We start from the raw sequence: 17,703 nt of genomic DNA on the forward strand, positions 1-17,703 counted from the left end.
TAGTTGATAACATCTCCAAAGAATTATTTATTCTCTAGTACGTCCTTCAAAGATATTATTTGGCTCTAGTATAACGTGAAAGCAAAAAAAGAGATCATGACTTGATCGGTATGGAAATGATCACCAAAGATGTTCTCACAACAGATAACAGCCCTTTAAACTGATTCATTGCTTTAATTTTCAGCTGATCCCATGATGATAATTAAATATATTGCATTTTACAGAACATCATCATGTTATTATAATGGAGCTCTGTCTTTGTAAAAGTAATTAGTACCGGTACTTCACAAGGAAAGCACAGTACCCAATTCTTAAACTAGTTTGCAACCTGTTCACTATATAATTACTGTGAAATCACTAATTTTTGTTGGGAGTTTAATTTTCATTAATTTTCATTGTTTTGGTTACATGTATGCATGAAGAGACCCCTGAATTCAGTCCTCAACTAAATGTTAAAATTTCAAATTAGTCACATTTAGTTCTTCAACCTATAAAAGTTAAATACGAACAAAGAATTTTTTTTTTCTCAAACAATGAAAATTTCAGATCCCTCAAAAATAAGTGTTTTACATAATACTTCATAAAAATAAGCTAGCTGCCCTTCACTTATTTTCATGACGTAACTTAAAACAGCTGACGTACCAACCCAATTAATATACTGAAATCAATGTTTAAAATGTTTTCAGGTAAAACCTAGTAAATAAATATGCTCCCAATTAAGGTCAAAGTGACTACATCAATGTGAAATAATATTTCTTTCTGACTTCACTGATAGTCTAGAATCCTTAATGATTAATATACAACTCAGAATTTTACATATAGATCTACCACAGACAAAACTAGTGAAAAATCCTCAAGATTTCTTAAAGACCTTCTAAATGAACCGATCACCAGGATCACAGCATGATAGAAAATTCAGCATAAGCCTCCCTGTACCTATATGTACGGAAGCTTAGAGGAAGGATTGCAGCCATCTAAGCATGAGACATTTAAAAAAAAAAAAAAGACCTCTTTTAAAAAACAAATTTTACATTTTTTTTTTTTCATTCCACAACCTGCAGTTGGGTCAATTTGCTCATCTGTGTACTTAGTAATCCATTTCATTATCTGCTCCACTTATCACATTCCTTCCAAAGACTTTCAAGATAGGATCTGCTGCAAAATTCCAAGGATTAAGCCAAAGATATTAACACTGAACAGTAAGGGGTACACGTGACCTAATATTGTCACTGTTAATTTCAAATGTCTTTATTCATATTTACATCATTAAAGGTCAAGTAGACAATGCCATATTTTAATTCATAGATAATTTGCTGCATACTAGCATCTTTTCCAATGAAAAATATATTGGTGCATCGCAATTTCCCCAATATATATATACTCAGTACATATAATGCCGATATACCCCCAAGATTTTCGAAACTTAAAAGCCATGCAATTACCTGTCAACAAGGGTTTAAGGACCGACTAAATCTTTATCCAGGTATTTCCCAAAGAAAGAAGCCAGCACTGCACCTAGATCCATATGCAAACAGCAATGTACAACGCTCAAATAAAAATTTCACAACACATGTTCACTAGGCTTCTGTAAATTTTCACCTTTCAGTTCCGCAACAGATACAAAATTGAAAACTCAGCCTCTTTGAAAACAACCCTATATACCTACTGATCTATATGTACAATTTTTTTTTATCTTTGCTTCTGAAGAAAAACACAATTTTTTTAATCATTCCTCCCTTCCTGTGTCACTATAAATAACTTCCATTTATCATTTTTTTCCTCGATCTTCAACAAAAAATCTGCAGACGTTATTCAATGCTCCTGTGTTACAATAAATGTTCTGGCAGCTGTGGTAATTATTCCGATGTTTATATATACATTCCCCAGGTACATAAGATTGTCTACCATCATAAACAAGTAAACTATTCACACAACTCTACAACCCTTTTTCAGGTCAATCACTTTTTTTCTAAAACCTGTATCTTTTACATAATTTGGTGTAAAATTCCATGGTTGAGATATTTAAGTGTATAAACTAACATGCAATGAAGACTTTCAAAAAAATGCAATTCTTATCAAAATGTGTGTGGAATATATGATATATCAAATTCCAATCTTATAAAACAGAAAAATCTTTTGAAAAACTGTGATTTGTAAACTGCAAATGTTTTCAATCATGTTGAATATTGCTGAGAATACTGAATGATTAAATATACTAAATGAAAACTTATATATATGTATCTTTTTTCAGACTTTGCCATACATGATTGTATGTTCATGCACATCTCTGAACACAGTGCTTTTCTTGATTCTGTATGTGACTATACAACTGTAGACATGGTAGAAGTAATTTACTAAAAACGCTAAAATAAGTGACAATGTGAACATAGCAAAATGTAAAGTATTTCTCACCAATCTGCAAGGCATTGAAAAATGTCATGTATACAGTAACACTTGTCTTATCCAGATGATGTGTATACCACAGTCTTGCCTAATCTTGATGAAAACTTATAGACCCTTTCAGTAAACTCAATTCTTAAAAACATTCTTAATAAAATGTCTAATCCAGAATGTTATTTCTATGGAGCCAGTGATGTCCAGATATGTACATATATAAAGACAAAACCTGACAAACCCTATCTCCCCCAAAACCAAAATGGCTCTTAATACATGACCATTAGATGAGCTCAAATCTCAGTTCAATGATGATATACTCAGAGTTAAGCCTCTGATTTACCTCAGTATACTGCCTCAGTCACTGACCCTTTGACAACTGTGTACTATATGTACATGCCAAAACATGGCCAGATGGTTCATGTAGTTAGTCAAGTCTAGCCACAATATTTATCAACAATGTCTCTCAAAAATGTAAAAGGGTTAGTTTTCTCTGTTTTTTGTTCTTTCTGAAAAAGAAACATTACAATTAGGGTAAAACCTGAAATTCCAATTTTTCTCTCTATCATTGGGGGGGGGGTCAATTTAGAGTTAGGATGATTATGAAAGATGATTCTGTCTACTTAATCCAGATTTTTTAAAAGGGGGGGGGGGGGGTTACAAGGTTTCCAGTAGGACTTTTTTATGGTATATACAATGAAGCAAAGGAAGGGGGGGGGGGGGGGAGGGAGGCCTTTCAAAATCTGCCCATACCCTGTTTTTTTCCATAGCTGAAATCATGATAGTATCAGCCCAAATATTTGATGGGGAAAATTCTGTAACATACTTAATTAAAATTGCTTCCACAAGGTACCATCTATTACTGTAAAAATACCAAGTTTCTAATCTTTTGGAAGGTCTGGGTGGGAGGGGGATGTATCTCAGTGTGGGTTATCTCAGTACTCCAATGTCTATTTCATTATCAAGTACATTTATTTGTATTTTACTACTACAAAAGTGAAATCAAAGTCACTTTTGATAAAAGCCTTTCCTTTATTGTAAGATCATATTTTTTCTCAGAAATTTGCAGTATACTAATATCACTTAAGAGAAAAAATCTGAAGAATGGACATTTTTTTACTTTCTTGCCAAATATTTTATCATAAAAGAATTAAAAGGAATCCCAAAACTGGGTAATTATAATCCTTTCTCTTTTGCTCTTTTGAACTTCTCCTCATTGCCACAAGACTCCAACTTAAGTGGATCCAAATTAGTGATTTGCATTGCAAAGTAAATATCTGCTATGAACACCATTTGATCCTATGTTTACTGTTTAAATTTAATTCACATGTTAAGAGATAGACCTGAATATAATTAACCTTGACTTTTTATACCTGTATGTAGAGGGTATTAGCTGTTAAATGGTATAAAAGCTGTTACATTGTATTTTAAAAGCAATCAACTCTTCCTTATTTCTTTTTTCTTGTATGAATTATTAAATAATACCAGCCATTTGTACATGTAATTGTTTATTAAGATGGCTTCAACGGTCTGTTCAGAACTCAATATTAATAATTCACTTCACATATTTTATACACCTTTCCCCTAATAATTTTAGCTTGCTTTCTCTGAATTATGTTTTTATGTCCTATTTGGTCCCTGACTTTCCTATACATATTTAATATATATATAATTGTATACAAACTGATTAACCTTTTAAATAGCTCAACATCTACATGTATTTGACCTTCAAAGTGAGATCAAGTTTTCAAAAACATATCATAGTTACCACACACATTATAAACATCAGATACTGTTGAAGTCCCACAGAAAAACATTCAGTGAAATGATTTCTTTTGAAAAGGAATTAAAAAAATTTTCCAGCTTGCTTTACTACTTGAAACAGACCAATTCATCTGAGTATGTTTGTCACGCAAATGTTTTATTCAGATAAAAGAGGAGAATTTGAAACCTAAAGTCGTCTTCTAAGATCAAAACCCTCTTGTAATTAAAAAAAAAATGAGGTGTTTTACAGAGATTTAAAAGCTGTTGCTTTGTAATCGGTCATAGAATCTATTTTATTATTCAAGAAGAGAGGGGGGAAATTTAAATTACATGATTAAGTTGTAACAGTTTAATTATTTTTCCCTGTAAATATAAATTGTTCGTTTTGCAACACAATGCATTCATTTTACAGGCAGTATGTGTTAACTCTTGAGTCATAACGCAGGTATACTTTTATGAAATATTTCATAGTTCCCTGAAGTTCAAATTAAACAAACCTGATGCATATATTCATAGCCATAATAGTTGAATATTCCTTATTCAATTATACAAAACATCATATAGTACCATATTTTCACAGCAACTCAATGGAAAACAACATTTTATAAAACTATTATATTACCACCATATTTTCACAGCAACTCAATGGAAAACAACATTTAAAATTTATATTACCCCCTAAGACAGAAAATAATAAAACTGAATCAATCATTGACTACATTCTAGCAAACTCGGACAGATGGCTATACTTCTGAAAAAAAAAAAATCACGATCTTGACTCACCAATTCTCATAGTTTTCTCCAATATCAAGAATATCTGCATAAAATTGATTCAACACATCCCCGAGCATAATATTTTTCTTTCCCTGATATCATTAGCCTAATAGCCAGCAATGTTTTCTGTTTTAATTATTACACAACTGTTACAGATGCTTCCTGGATATTCCCACCAAAACACTCTCTTCATCTCATTTAACAAAAACAAAAACAAAAGCCTATACGGCACCCACACTGTTGGCTCCTGTATGGATGGATTTGGAAGAACAAAAGAAATCTAAAAACTGTTAAACCTCTCCGATTATTAAATTACACAAGTTCAAGTGATTTCAATGCTTTATTGGTTATAATATCAAATGAGTCATGAATGGGAAGTCCCAATTTAAAAGCCCATATATTACTACTGCTATCGTGGATTTTGGAAGCTTCCATATTTTGTTGATAGGATTTGTGGCAATTTTAAGTGACACGTCATATTCAATTGTTTGGTTTACATTATGATAACTGTAGCCTATGAATTTGACTGCTTTTGATCAGTTCCTAGGGCTTAATTTACTCATTTCATTCTGTACGTGCTTTTGATGATGAGTACAGATAGGGCGATGCAGATGAAAAACGATTTTCTAACAGTTCCCATAAAAAGAAGAGATCTCTCAAATACAGGATCTGGACATTTGGTTCAAACGTTGAAAACAACTGTGTAAATTTTTGTACCTTTAAGTTAGTATTTTTGTACAATGAATTAATTGCACTGCAGAGCAAGGCTGGCAATTGGGGAAAAAAAATCAAATTCAAAATGTTACACATGAAACGATTTCATTACCTTAATGAGATTAAGTGGTTGGCATCCCATAACAGATTAAACACAAGAAAAACATGGCAAAAAATCAAACCTCAATCTTAATGCAAGCTTGAATATTAAAATATGTGCTGAAGACTTCAGCAATAAATATTTGAAAGTCTTTTTTTGTTTATTTTTTTTTTCATTTGGACCTGAAATTGAACCATAAAGTTTTCAAATATGTTTTAACTTTAGAATTAATTTATAATGCTGCAACAACTTTATAATATAGCACTATGTCTGAATCAGTGACAGGTGGATCGACACCAAATGTTACTCATATGCAGACAAAAGCATGTCTTTGATCCCCTTCATTATATATCAAATTACAAGTCTCCTTTAACATATATTAGCTATACCATGTATACGCCACACACAGAATAAAATATTTCTCCATGTACTAAAACAACATATTTACTAGTAAAGAAACACAATAAACAGTGGTTAATTTTAAAGAAAGTGCATGATCTTACAGTCTCTTTTATAGACAATGAACTAGGAGTATCATGCATGCAAACATGAAAACTCAAATGTACAACAATTAATGCAAATGAAGAAACTTGACACAATATTTCCATATTTATGAAACAAGCAAGGGATTCTGTGTCCTATACAATTAGCACACTATTCAGTGACTGTCAACAATAAGTCAATATTGTCTTGGACTAATATTCAGTGACTGATAACAATCAAAATCAATACCACAACTTCTGGACAACACGCTGCTCAGTACTTGACTAATTAGTTATCAACTCCAATGCCCTATTTTAAGTTAAAACTGTCAAACTGGCAAACAATAGCATTTTGCATATTTTCATTAACAAAGAGCAAGGAAATGTATGGATGGATAAGAACATGTGCACACATTCCTGTATCACAACGCCCCGTACCTAAAGTTTTTTAGTCAACAGTGTACTTTCACTTTCAAGCAACACCTTGTTTGTTAATAAATACAAAACATTAAATTATTATCATTGATTACTTACGACATTTTGCTTATTTTCATCAAGGCTTTTCTTTTTAAAACTATCCAAACATTGCCCACAACCGAAATGTCATGCCCTCCTTAGAACTTTATCAACAAAACAATTTCATCTCCTACATAGAAGAGCGAATCGAAAGGGCAGCAACTCTGATAGATCCTAAGGGAAAATCTCAAAAGTTAATTAATGATAAAGGTTTTCAGTCAAAAGGCGATTTGAAATGGTCACTAGATGAATTTCAGCAAATAAACTACAATTTCAAACAGAATTAGCTAATTTACATATTTTTGAACGTCCACTCCTTACTTTTAAAATCAAAATTTATGAGAGTGCGTTTTTCAGGGAGGTAACTCTTCTAGTCTTCATTTTGAACCATGCCTGATTGACAGAAGAAACAAGAAACGATTGCCTGTTTAATATGTTTAACTGGACCAGATCTTTATCTTCATTTAAGGGAATTTATGGATCCTTAAACATAATATGTCAGCTTAAAAGCAGGTGTTTACTCATTACCCTAACCAACAATAACACCCAATATACCAGACATTTAAACTCCAGCAGAACATTATCTCAATTATCTGCTTTACTTTTTATGAACAGACAACAGTGTTTTTAAATTGCTCAATCCTCTTCATTCACTACTGAAGAAACTAAAGAAAAATAAATAAATAAACTGATAGTGGCAATTATCACTTGTGAACCTGTATGTTCGTTGTATTAAGAAACAGTCTTAAACAATTGAATTTTAAGACATAAACAAGGCTCATATAAATGAAATTATATTTTAATTCCCTCAAATTTTACCATATCCTTCAAAATTGCTACAGTCATTTACACAAATATGTGAAGGAATTAATGGACAACAAATGTCAAAACAAAATATTTAGCAGGCCATTGCCTATTGATATAATATTAATTCATATTTCATTTTTCCATACAGATAATACTGTACAGTGGGTTATTTTAGCAGGGTGCTAATTTTGGCTTATTTTGGTAGCAGTCCGCTAAAATTTTAGTCGCTAAAATATTCAGTGTTCTTCTTATTGTTATTTTGCAAAGAGTTGGAAGCCTGTGTCCGCGAAAATAAATCATGCCAAAATTATAATTGGCATACCTTTAGCCAAGCAAAATGTCAAATTTTACACCCGCCAAGAAAACCCGCTAGCTCATTTAAAATTCACACACACCAACCCCTGGCAAAAATATCTTTCATCACTATTCTGCATAACTTATACATGTATGCACTAGCTGTTTAATTTCTTGATTGCATGATTTGTGGAATTGTCCAACTTTTGCATCATCCAATCCTGAATTACTTTTTGCATCAGCTGATCTGTAAATCTTGATTACAATTTTTGCCTTGTCTAATAAGACACTGGCCCAATATTGTTAGTATGACTTGCTCAACTTGTGTTGGAGTGTTGCCCCATTTATTTTCTCATCTAAAAGTGACATATATGTCTGATCATTTTCCTTGCCTAGCTTATGAACTGCTTTGCTTGTCTGATTTGTGAGTTGCCCAGAATTTTTTGGTCTATTAGTGTTAACTGTGTCTGATTTTTGAATTGCAATGCCTTGCTTGCTTTGTGAATAAATATGCCTTATCTGACTATTGTCTATATCCAGACTTTTGCCTCGTGTGATCTGTGAACTGCCTCAGTATGTTGGGTATTCCAGGGCATCAACGGCAGTTGGAAACATGGGATAATTTGCAAATCGGGCAAAGATATGTGAATTGCTTTTTTTCAGTTTTTACCTTATAACTGATGTAATCTTAATTTTTTTTCTTACCTCTTTATTACTGTTGTGGTCGGTAAACTGAAAGTTGCCATTATCTGTAGCTGATGAGGGGGTGGAGGGGGGCAGGTCATCCTCGGGGGTGGGGATGTCAGTGTGAGGGAGGACTTGGAAGAAACACATAAGGTACATCATAATGGACTTCTTATCGGGAGTCTTTACGTTAACATCTGTGGAATTAAATCAATAACATGTACTGTATAAAGTAGGAATTAATCATATTTATGTTATGTCATATTGAATTTTAAATATAAATATATAGATATTTTTTTCAAATATTATTTTGGTCTTGTTTGATTACTCATCATTATGAATGTTAGCTAGAAAAAAAACATGTAATTATACCAGCCATATAAGTAATTCTGTGCAACAGATATTACAATCTATTACAGCAATGCATCATCATGTTTTTAAGATATTATTGGAAATACATCTATGATAATAAATTATATTTTATAAAAAAATAAAATCTTTTAAAACTCTCTTCTGTGGAGGTATACTTTTAGAAAACCATTCCCTGTTTATTTATGTGACACCTGCTACATTGCAGCAGCTGTCATCTGATGTGAACCAGTTTGTCTAGACTTTCCTTGCCTTGTGGGGAAGTCTTTATCTTATTAAATGAATAATTGATGGTTTCATTAACTTCTTTATTTGTGCACTTTGTCTTGTGTATTGTGATCTATTATGTACTTATTCAGCCTGGTTTGAAATCCATTTCTTTTCTCCTAAGGAGACTAAATTTAAAATTCATACATTTTATTATTTAATGTTAATAAAAAAAAAATCTCTCATATTCATTATTTGACAACTATCCTTTTATTAGTTAACATTATTCTTTCTATTTCATTTCACTTTTAGACTTTGCTTACTTTTGATAAACCTGTCCCGACCCCCACCCAGCCATCTTTACCCCCCTTCCCTGCCTTTCACATTACCTGGCAATTAAATTCCAGCAGATGGTCAAAAGGAAGCAGGAGGATTTTGAATATAAATTATACTTTAAATTATATACAAGTATGAGTGTTAAATTTATTTTATACCCTCAGGTTCTAGCAGTCTATCGATTTTGAGATGATCCTGTGCGATACGAAAGGCATGTTCTAAGTTGGTCTCATTGTCATTCTTCAGCAGATCATCGTACACAAATAGCTGGGGCCTGTAAACAGTAATACAAAAAAAAAAACTCAAAGTACAGTTGAGCTTCCGTATCTCGAACATCAATATCTCGAATATCATGGATATATCGAAGTGAGTTGGAAGTCCCAACCACCTTTCCTCTGTGTATTTTAATTAACCATGGTATCTGAAACCATCTGATATCTCAAACTTTTATTTTGGACCCACTGAGTTCAAGATAATGAGGTTTCACTGTATATATATTATCCATGCAATTGTAATCTTATAATCCCATAATTCTAAAGATTAGAAAAACATTTACCTCTACATTCTATTAACTTTTAAAGTTATTATGATATAAGACAATTCATGCCTTAATTAATACATAGGAAATTTACATGTATATGTAGAATGTATACTTATTGCAGATGCTACATAAGCAATTATAAACCAGCATTTAAACAGATTGCTGATGTTGAAGTAGTACTTAGTAAATTTAAAAAATAATAAAACATTTTAGGGGGGGGGGGGGTGTTGCACCTGAAGTGATGAAGAAGGGCGTTGAAGGCCAGCCCATCCCTCCAGCTGGTCGTGAAGTTATGGATATCAACATTCTGATATCCCTCCGTACACTGACGACACCACGTCAACAAAGTCCTCTCCAGATTTGTCTGTCTCAAGTCGTCCATCACATCCTTCATTACATCTTTAACCTGAAAATGTAAAACAGATGATACATATAATAAACAAGTTTAAGAAAACAATCTGATATTGCCAATCATGTTTTTGATGAACAACATGGATAAAAGCAATGAACACATATGTTTCACATGAAAACTGAAACACTATTCACATGGATTTCATATCAAAAGAACACTCAAGTGAAAGTCAAGTGGTAGTGAAAATCAGATTCACTGGTTGCTGGCTAGCTACGTGACTGCCAGATAGCCTAATTTTGTAGAACATATCTAGAATTCAGAGGCCCTAGCTTTAAATTGTATTACTTTTTGACTTATACACTCACAAGGAATTTATGTGAAACTCATGTGAAACTCTTCTTTTAAGTCATATAAAGCTGCTTTGTACAACAATGATAATAATGATTGCCAGAATGCACTTTTTATGCAGTAGTTACCAAAATAGCTAAAATATGATGACTTTCACCTGAATTTCACACTAATCTCAAGTTTATTCATTTGATAACGGAGATATGAGCCAAACTATAACAAGAGCACTGCAAAGCAGCGCATCTCCATGCAAAAGAGTACATACATACCAATGTAAATTATCACTTGTGTAACTTCCATTGCACACACACTCAATCACCCCCCCCCCCCCCCACACACACAAGCATGTTACTACAAGTATATCCCCTCCAACTTCGTTGTGAAGGGATAAAAAGACCCAAGCTGCCTGCGTATGCTAAAATTTCACTACTAAAACACTAACCTGCCAGTGAAGGATGATGCTCCACACTAGACCTAGCGTTAGTTTCTGGTTCCCGTCCACGATATCATTACTGCTGATGTTGACCAGTTTAATCTAAAGATCATATTTAATTCAGATTATGGTATGCAAAATAAATGTTTAGTTCTGTTAGATAAAACAAGATTTTTTTATGCATTTGTTCCCAAATACAAAATACTGTAAATCACATTTTATTTGCATAATTACACAAGACTCTCTGCGTGCAAAAATTTTATTCCCGCATATATTTTTTTTCATTAAGGATAATATACATATACAACAATAATTAGATTTCTTGAAAATGTTGTCTAACTTATAATTCCCAAATTATATCTTGCAAAAATAAGGGGTCACACAAATCTTTTGGTGATCTACATTACAATCCATATTTTGGTAACAGTTAACTGTACAAGGTCCATGTACCATTAAATCTTTACATATGAATTTTTTACAAAGGAAATAATTAAAAAAGTCATTGCAAACTTTTTCATTGTTCCACATTCTCATGCAATCATTTTTTTTTTACAAAGCAACTAGTGTCACAAGAAGCTGCATGGTGCAATGTCTACAAACTGTAAGATCTATAATCAATAGAAAACTGAGAAGCAAACTTGATCTTTCCCCAAATCTTGATATCAAAGCCACAAATGTCCCGCTCAGCATAAAATGACACAAGTTTCAATAAAATAATTTTCACAGCTGCTGATTTTACTGCATGGAGTCCTCCATTAACGAAACGGTTTCCCGTTTTTATACTATTATTGGCTATATTAAGCCATTACGATTGTGCTAATGATGACTTTGCCTGATAATCCTGAGAAATTCCCAAAATTCTGGCAACATCAATTCTAATTAAAGGGACATTAATGGAGAATGGACATGACTCACGTTGTAATTTCGAGCGAGCACGTCCAAGACTCGATTCACATTGTTGATCTGGTGAACTCGCATGCGACCTTTCTCTTTTCCCTGTCAAAAAAAGACAATACTGGAAGTTATTATCAGGGTCCCTGATTTCTACATTCAGCAAAAATTGAATTACGTTTCTAAGCTTAAGTGTCATTTCTGCAATCAGAATAACTGTTTGTTTTTTTGTTTCTCTTAAACAGTCAAGAGCAGATTTTTTTTGAAATTGATTTTTTGAGTTATATAAAATTGCATAACTTAATTAAGAAATTTTACTTGACATGTAACATTACAGTAAAACTCATTAATAGCCATTAGACATATTTAATATAGGAACACTCAAAAGATAGTAAATATTAAAAGTACAGTAAATCCAAAATTTAATAAAACAATTCATATCATTTTACTATTCCAAGTGCATGGACAAACATGGCTTCCTATTGCATGTATTCTTTAATGAACTTAATGAATATTTTGACAAAAAATTGATTGCAAACACACAAAGTTTATAAATGTACTGCCTCCTAGCACTAGCTATAAACAGCTGTTTAAGTCTTAATTAATTTGACATCTGTTGTTCAATATCATTGATTTTTTTGTGAATCTACTGTGCAGTGTGTGCATTTTATGACGCTTTGCTTTGTTCATTTACAATAACCGTGTGTCCATTTATTGTTCTATTCAAGTGATTTATTAAGATACTGTGAAAATTATTGAATGATTTATATATCTGATTCTTTATATATATATATTTTTTATGTATGCACTTTACTATATGATACCATTAAAGTACAGATGATTTGAAAAAAAAACCTCTCTCCTTATTTTAATTTTCTCCTAATTACATAACTTTCTCAAACTTACTGCAAAGCATAATAATGTTGTTAGCCAAAAGAATTGATCTTATTTCAAAACATCCCCAGTGCACTGAAATTTAGCAAGAAAGGACCTTGACATGTAAAAAAAACTGTTACAGTAAATGTACTAGCTTGTTTAAGTGGTTATCATATAATTAGCGCCTTTCTTGCTGATTCTTGCCCGCAAATTTATGTACATGCTAATATATGATCAAAACTAATATACATCATTGTCAAAACTTGAGTGCACTAATTTATGATTCTGTTATCAGTTGGAGAGGAAGATTGCACTAAATTTTGAGTGCGCATTATGTTCGTTTATGGCATGCGTCGATCAATGAAAGTATTAATAAAGTTATCTAAGCTTCAGTTTTAGCAATATTAAACTTTGAAAATTGTATTCTCAGAAATATGAATTTGACAGCATTCATCATTTAACTTAGGCTATATAGTGTCCTTGACATTTGATATATGCAGTGACCTTGGAGAAACCTACCATAGATTTACCACTAAGGACCTCCAGCAGTGACAATAGAATGGTGCCATCTTTAAGGTCTGTAAACAAATCTGTAACCAAGGAATGACCAGCCTGAAAAAAAATATTAAAAATATTAGGCCAAATAAAAAAAATATGTGTGGTTCCGGTTACCCGACCTTCCCTATTTTATACCCCCGACCCTAAACTTTTTTTTGGCAATTTTCATACTTTTTCCGGAATTTTCCCCAATTTCCATCAATGGCTCCAGTTTAAGTTTTAGTTTCAGCAATGACTGCCTCCTTGCAAAACATAGTGCAAGTGTTTAACAGTGTTAAATCCAAAGCAAGCTAGCATGTAGGTGTCCCCTACCAATATTGACTAGTATATTATCACACCACATCTAAATGCCATTTGCAAAGCAGTGATAGGTATTATTTAGAAACAATTAAGAAAATCATTTAAAAAAAAAAATAATAAAAAATTCCCTACCTACCTGCCCCAATTTTTTTGGAAGTGTAACTGGAACCACAAATATTTTTTTGTTTAGCCTTATTTTGCCTCAAAATTAGTAAGGTGGTAACATATAATTACCCAGACAAGTAGCAAAATAATTGTCTGATGTGATTCTTTTATTGCGACATAATGTATAAATATGTGTGTATGAACTACCGTAATGGAACATATATACATTGTATGGCAGGATAGGATATATTTTAAATGGATTAAAAAAAACTTTAATTCTCATGCAATAAAATCTTTACAAATCTACATATAAAAATTTTCAAACTGTTTAATTTTTTTTTTACCAACAAAAATTGCCTTCAAATTATTGTTGGTCTTTCTTTATATATGTACTTTCCTGTGTTAATTGAGACAAAGAGTCATGTACTAATTAATTGTAATACTTCGGAAATATCAATTCCACTATCAGAAAAGATTTGCTTGAAAATTTCATTTTATTATATATGAAAGTGCTTTCAGTTGGTTTATTGGATATTAGAACCAGAAGTCTCTCAAAGATTGTAGCTCTACTGGTTTGAACTTTTTTGCATGGATATTTCCTTTTTTTTTTCTTTCTTTTTTTTGAAAATTATACATACACAGAATTTTTTTTTAAATGAACATTCTTGATGTTTGACAAATATGTCAAACTAGATCAAAACTTTCCAAGGAGTATAATTTTGAAATAATTTACATTATGACAGTTACCTCTTTTTTGAGTAACCATAACAACCATGTCAACAAATTTTACTGAAATCTGAGAGATCAATTAAGAGAGAGAGTTTCATATATTTTTTCTCCATGTAAAGAGAAAAGCATTCAGAAAATCAAAAGTGGATTGGCTTTAAAAAATTGATCAATACATTCAATTCATATTTAAGCATCTCCTGTGAAATGTAATGTACTTTGCTATACATGTATCATCTATTAAAAACAGCAAGTCCAAAATAAAAGAGTGACAATATGGAACTAAATACATGTATTAGCAATGAAATCTTATGCCACATGAAAATACTCTGTAAGGACTGCTTACAGAAGTTAATTAATCTATACGATGGTGTCATATTTGTCATATTTTTTGATCGTGCTGTCCACATTTCTGGAATTAATTAATTTTTCATGGAAATAGCATTATTCTTGTGTAACTTGATGGAAGATGATGAACTAGGCCAGAATTTCAACCCAGACTCCTTACTTCATGACCAGCTACTATAGTTCTAGAAACAAAATTATTTTGCCATGAACTGCACATAGCTCACCAAATATTTGTGACACCCATTTTCCCATGATAGTAATCTGAATTTATAAGCAAGACAGAATTTTTGTAAATTTTGGTTGTTGTGGAACATAATATTTAATAATTACATAAATAATTATTTGCCAGATTGAAATTTCCTGGAGCAGAAATTATGCAAAAAATCAATTAGTTTTTGTGATTAAAAAATGATTTTCAAGCGGTATATACATTCAAGGACAAATGATCCTGCCCAACCTATGACCATGCACTTATTTTAAAAAGTCCTTGACAGCAGTGTTTATTATATATATATACACAGGAAAACTAATTTTAAATTGTCTTTTTCAGTTTTTAAAGTACAATTTAATTGTCTATCCATGAGTTTTAAAAACAGTTAGTACAACTCTTCCTTGCCCTTGAATCCTTTCATACTTTGACAGTCCACCACTTACGAATCACATTTTGTTCAGCATTCTTCAAATTAAATAATTTGCTTTTTATTGATAACTACATATTCCTTGCAGCACTATAATCTAAATCCTTTGATCTTTAATATTCCAATCAAAAATAATCTGTAAATTCATTTGAACTCGAAACAAGGTTTTCAAAATTTAAACACAAAGAAAAACATTTGAAATTTCTCTTTGAATGAAATCATTAATACACCACCTGAAAACTATCATGTGATTTATTTCTTTTAAAACTTTCCAATTACATTGAATTTAAATCCTGATAGTTTTCAAACTGTGGCCTTTATCAATTCATCAACGCACTAATACAGATTAAAGTGCATCTACTGAATATCACAACAAACTGACAATATGTCTCCTTCAATAAAACTTTGTGGGTTTTTTGTTTGTTTGTTTTTTTAAATGTTTTATATTCAACTGATTCTGAAAAAAGTTCCTATACTAGTAAAATTCTGAACTGAGTTTTAGCATTTTATCATGTATATAAATGTATATATATATATATATATATATATATATATATATATATATATATATATATATATATATATATATATATATATATATATATATATAGAAATCTAAAAGTTCCAATTAATGCAAGTATCATTTGAAAGATGTGAAATTTAAAATAAATGCTGTATAAAATTATATTTTTGTGAAGCAATTGGTTCCGTTTTGGATTAAGAAAACAATTGCCCAAGCATAGAAGGAATACTAAATAGCTATATATGATATAGTCTACATGAAATGACATTGAATTAAAAATAGCTACACTACTAGTGGGGAAAAAAGTCCTTAAAATGCACTTATTACCACCAATATAGAAATGACATAACAATGTTTAACCTTTGTGTAAAACATTTTTGATATCATTAATAATTCATTAAAGAATTTTCGAAGCATTTTAAACAGGAACTATATTGTTAAAAGATCTATTATAGCTCACTTTTGACAGCTTTGAACTTATCCATTTTGTAAAGGATCTATTAAAGCTCACTTTTGACAGCTGTGAATTTATCCATTTTGTAAAGGATCTTTTCTGTATGTCTTCCCTTTCATCTACAAAAATAAAAGTTTTAATAATTAATCTACAGAAAAAAGTCACACTGCTTAATACTAGTTATGAGTTGCCTATTATAAATTAATTTTAAGAATCAATTTATTCAAGTACAAAAATCTCTTTTTATAATATTGAATTTGTGTGTACTTCAATGAAATTCATTTTGTCTACAGATAATGAAAATTTCATAAACTTGCCAATGCCAACCCAGAAACAAATATCTTTTTAGTTGACAAGATTGCAATATGGTGCCCAAAGATGAAACAGCTTTAAATCAATGTTAATAATCTTTGCTTATTATAAAAATAATAATAATTTTGTTGGGAGAAGGCTCAAATAGGCTTAGCCTGTTGTCCATTGCAACCCATTCAAAGTATTTTATGTAATTATATTGAATAAAATAAAGCATAAACCATATAAAACCAAGCACCACCACCCACTCTACCCCACCCTCCCCCACATAACAAAACTTAATTCTTCAAATTTTACATTGTACAGTTGAACTTCGGTATCTCGAACACTGATATCTCGAATACCATGGATATGTCGAAGTAATTTGGAAGTCCCAAACACTTATTCTTTAAGTATTTTACCCTCGATATCTCAAATACTCAGATATCTCAAACTTTTTGCTGGGTCCCACTGAGTTTGAGATAACGAGGTTTGACAGTATATGATTTCAAGAAGCAGTCTAGGATTTTTAGAAGTATTTTTAAAGTGCATTTTATTTATTTGGAGAATTTAGTAGAAGTAAAAAAAACTTTCAAATCTTTTTATCTCTGAAAATCATCAACATATGAATTTCAAAGTACATATTTAGAAATGCAACATTAAATAATTCTTTATTTTTTTCATCTCGTCTTACAGAAAGTTTAACCTGATATCAATAGAAATGTAAATATCTAAAGATATCACGTTCACATTTAGTGAATTTAGTGATGAATATCTGGAACTAAATAGGTATGCAATGCATGTGAAATATTTGTTTAACTCATCTGATACAATGTAAATATATGTACAAAATGCAATATTTACCCAAGAATAGTTAA

The 17,703-nt window shown here is 31.3% G+C and overlaps 1 protein-coding gene across 6 annotated transcripts in view; it reads right to left on the minus strand.

The window, feature by feature from the left end:
* The window catches only part of LOC133178579 (dystrophin-like), a 136,265-nt gene that overhangs the window by 103,377 nt on the left and 15,185 nt on the right, over positions 1-17,703 (minus strand). For 4 of the 6 annotated variants that reach the window (XM_061313294.1, XM_061313292.1, XM_061313291.1 and 1 more), the window contains exons 2-8: positions 16,592-16,653; positions 13,402-13,494; positions 12,031-12,111; positions 11,125-11,217; positions 10,216-10,388; positions 9,600-9,715; positions 8,551-8,726 (exon numbers count right to left, since the gene is read on the minus strand). In XM_061313294.1, the coding sequence (XP_061169278.1) occupies positions 8,551-8,726; positions 9,600-9,715; positions 10,216-10,388; positions 11,125-11,217; positions 12,031-12,111; positions 13,402-13,494; positions 16,592-16,653 (794 nt within the window). Of the gene's footprint in view, positions 1-1,442; positions 1,598-6,762; positions 6,869-8,550; positions 8,727-9,599; positions 9,716-10,215; positions 10,389-11,124; positions 11,218-12,030; positions 12,112-13,401; positions 13,495-16,591; positions 16,654-17,703 lie in introns of those variants that run through there. The other 2 variants (XM_061313296.1, XM_061313297.1) reach the window with 2 other exon arrangements.

The sequence above is a fragment of the Saccostrea echinata genome, unplaced genomic scaffold (assembly GCF_033153115.1).
Source record: "Saccostrea echinata isolate AGI-Se365-2 ecotype Australia unplaced genomic scaffold, CSIRO_AGI_Sech_v1 ptg000003l, whole genome shotgun sequence".
NCBI classification, from domain to species: Eukaryota; Metazoa; Mollusca; class Bivalvia; order Ostreida; family Ostreidae; genus Saccostrea; species Saccostrea echinata.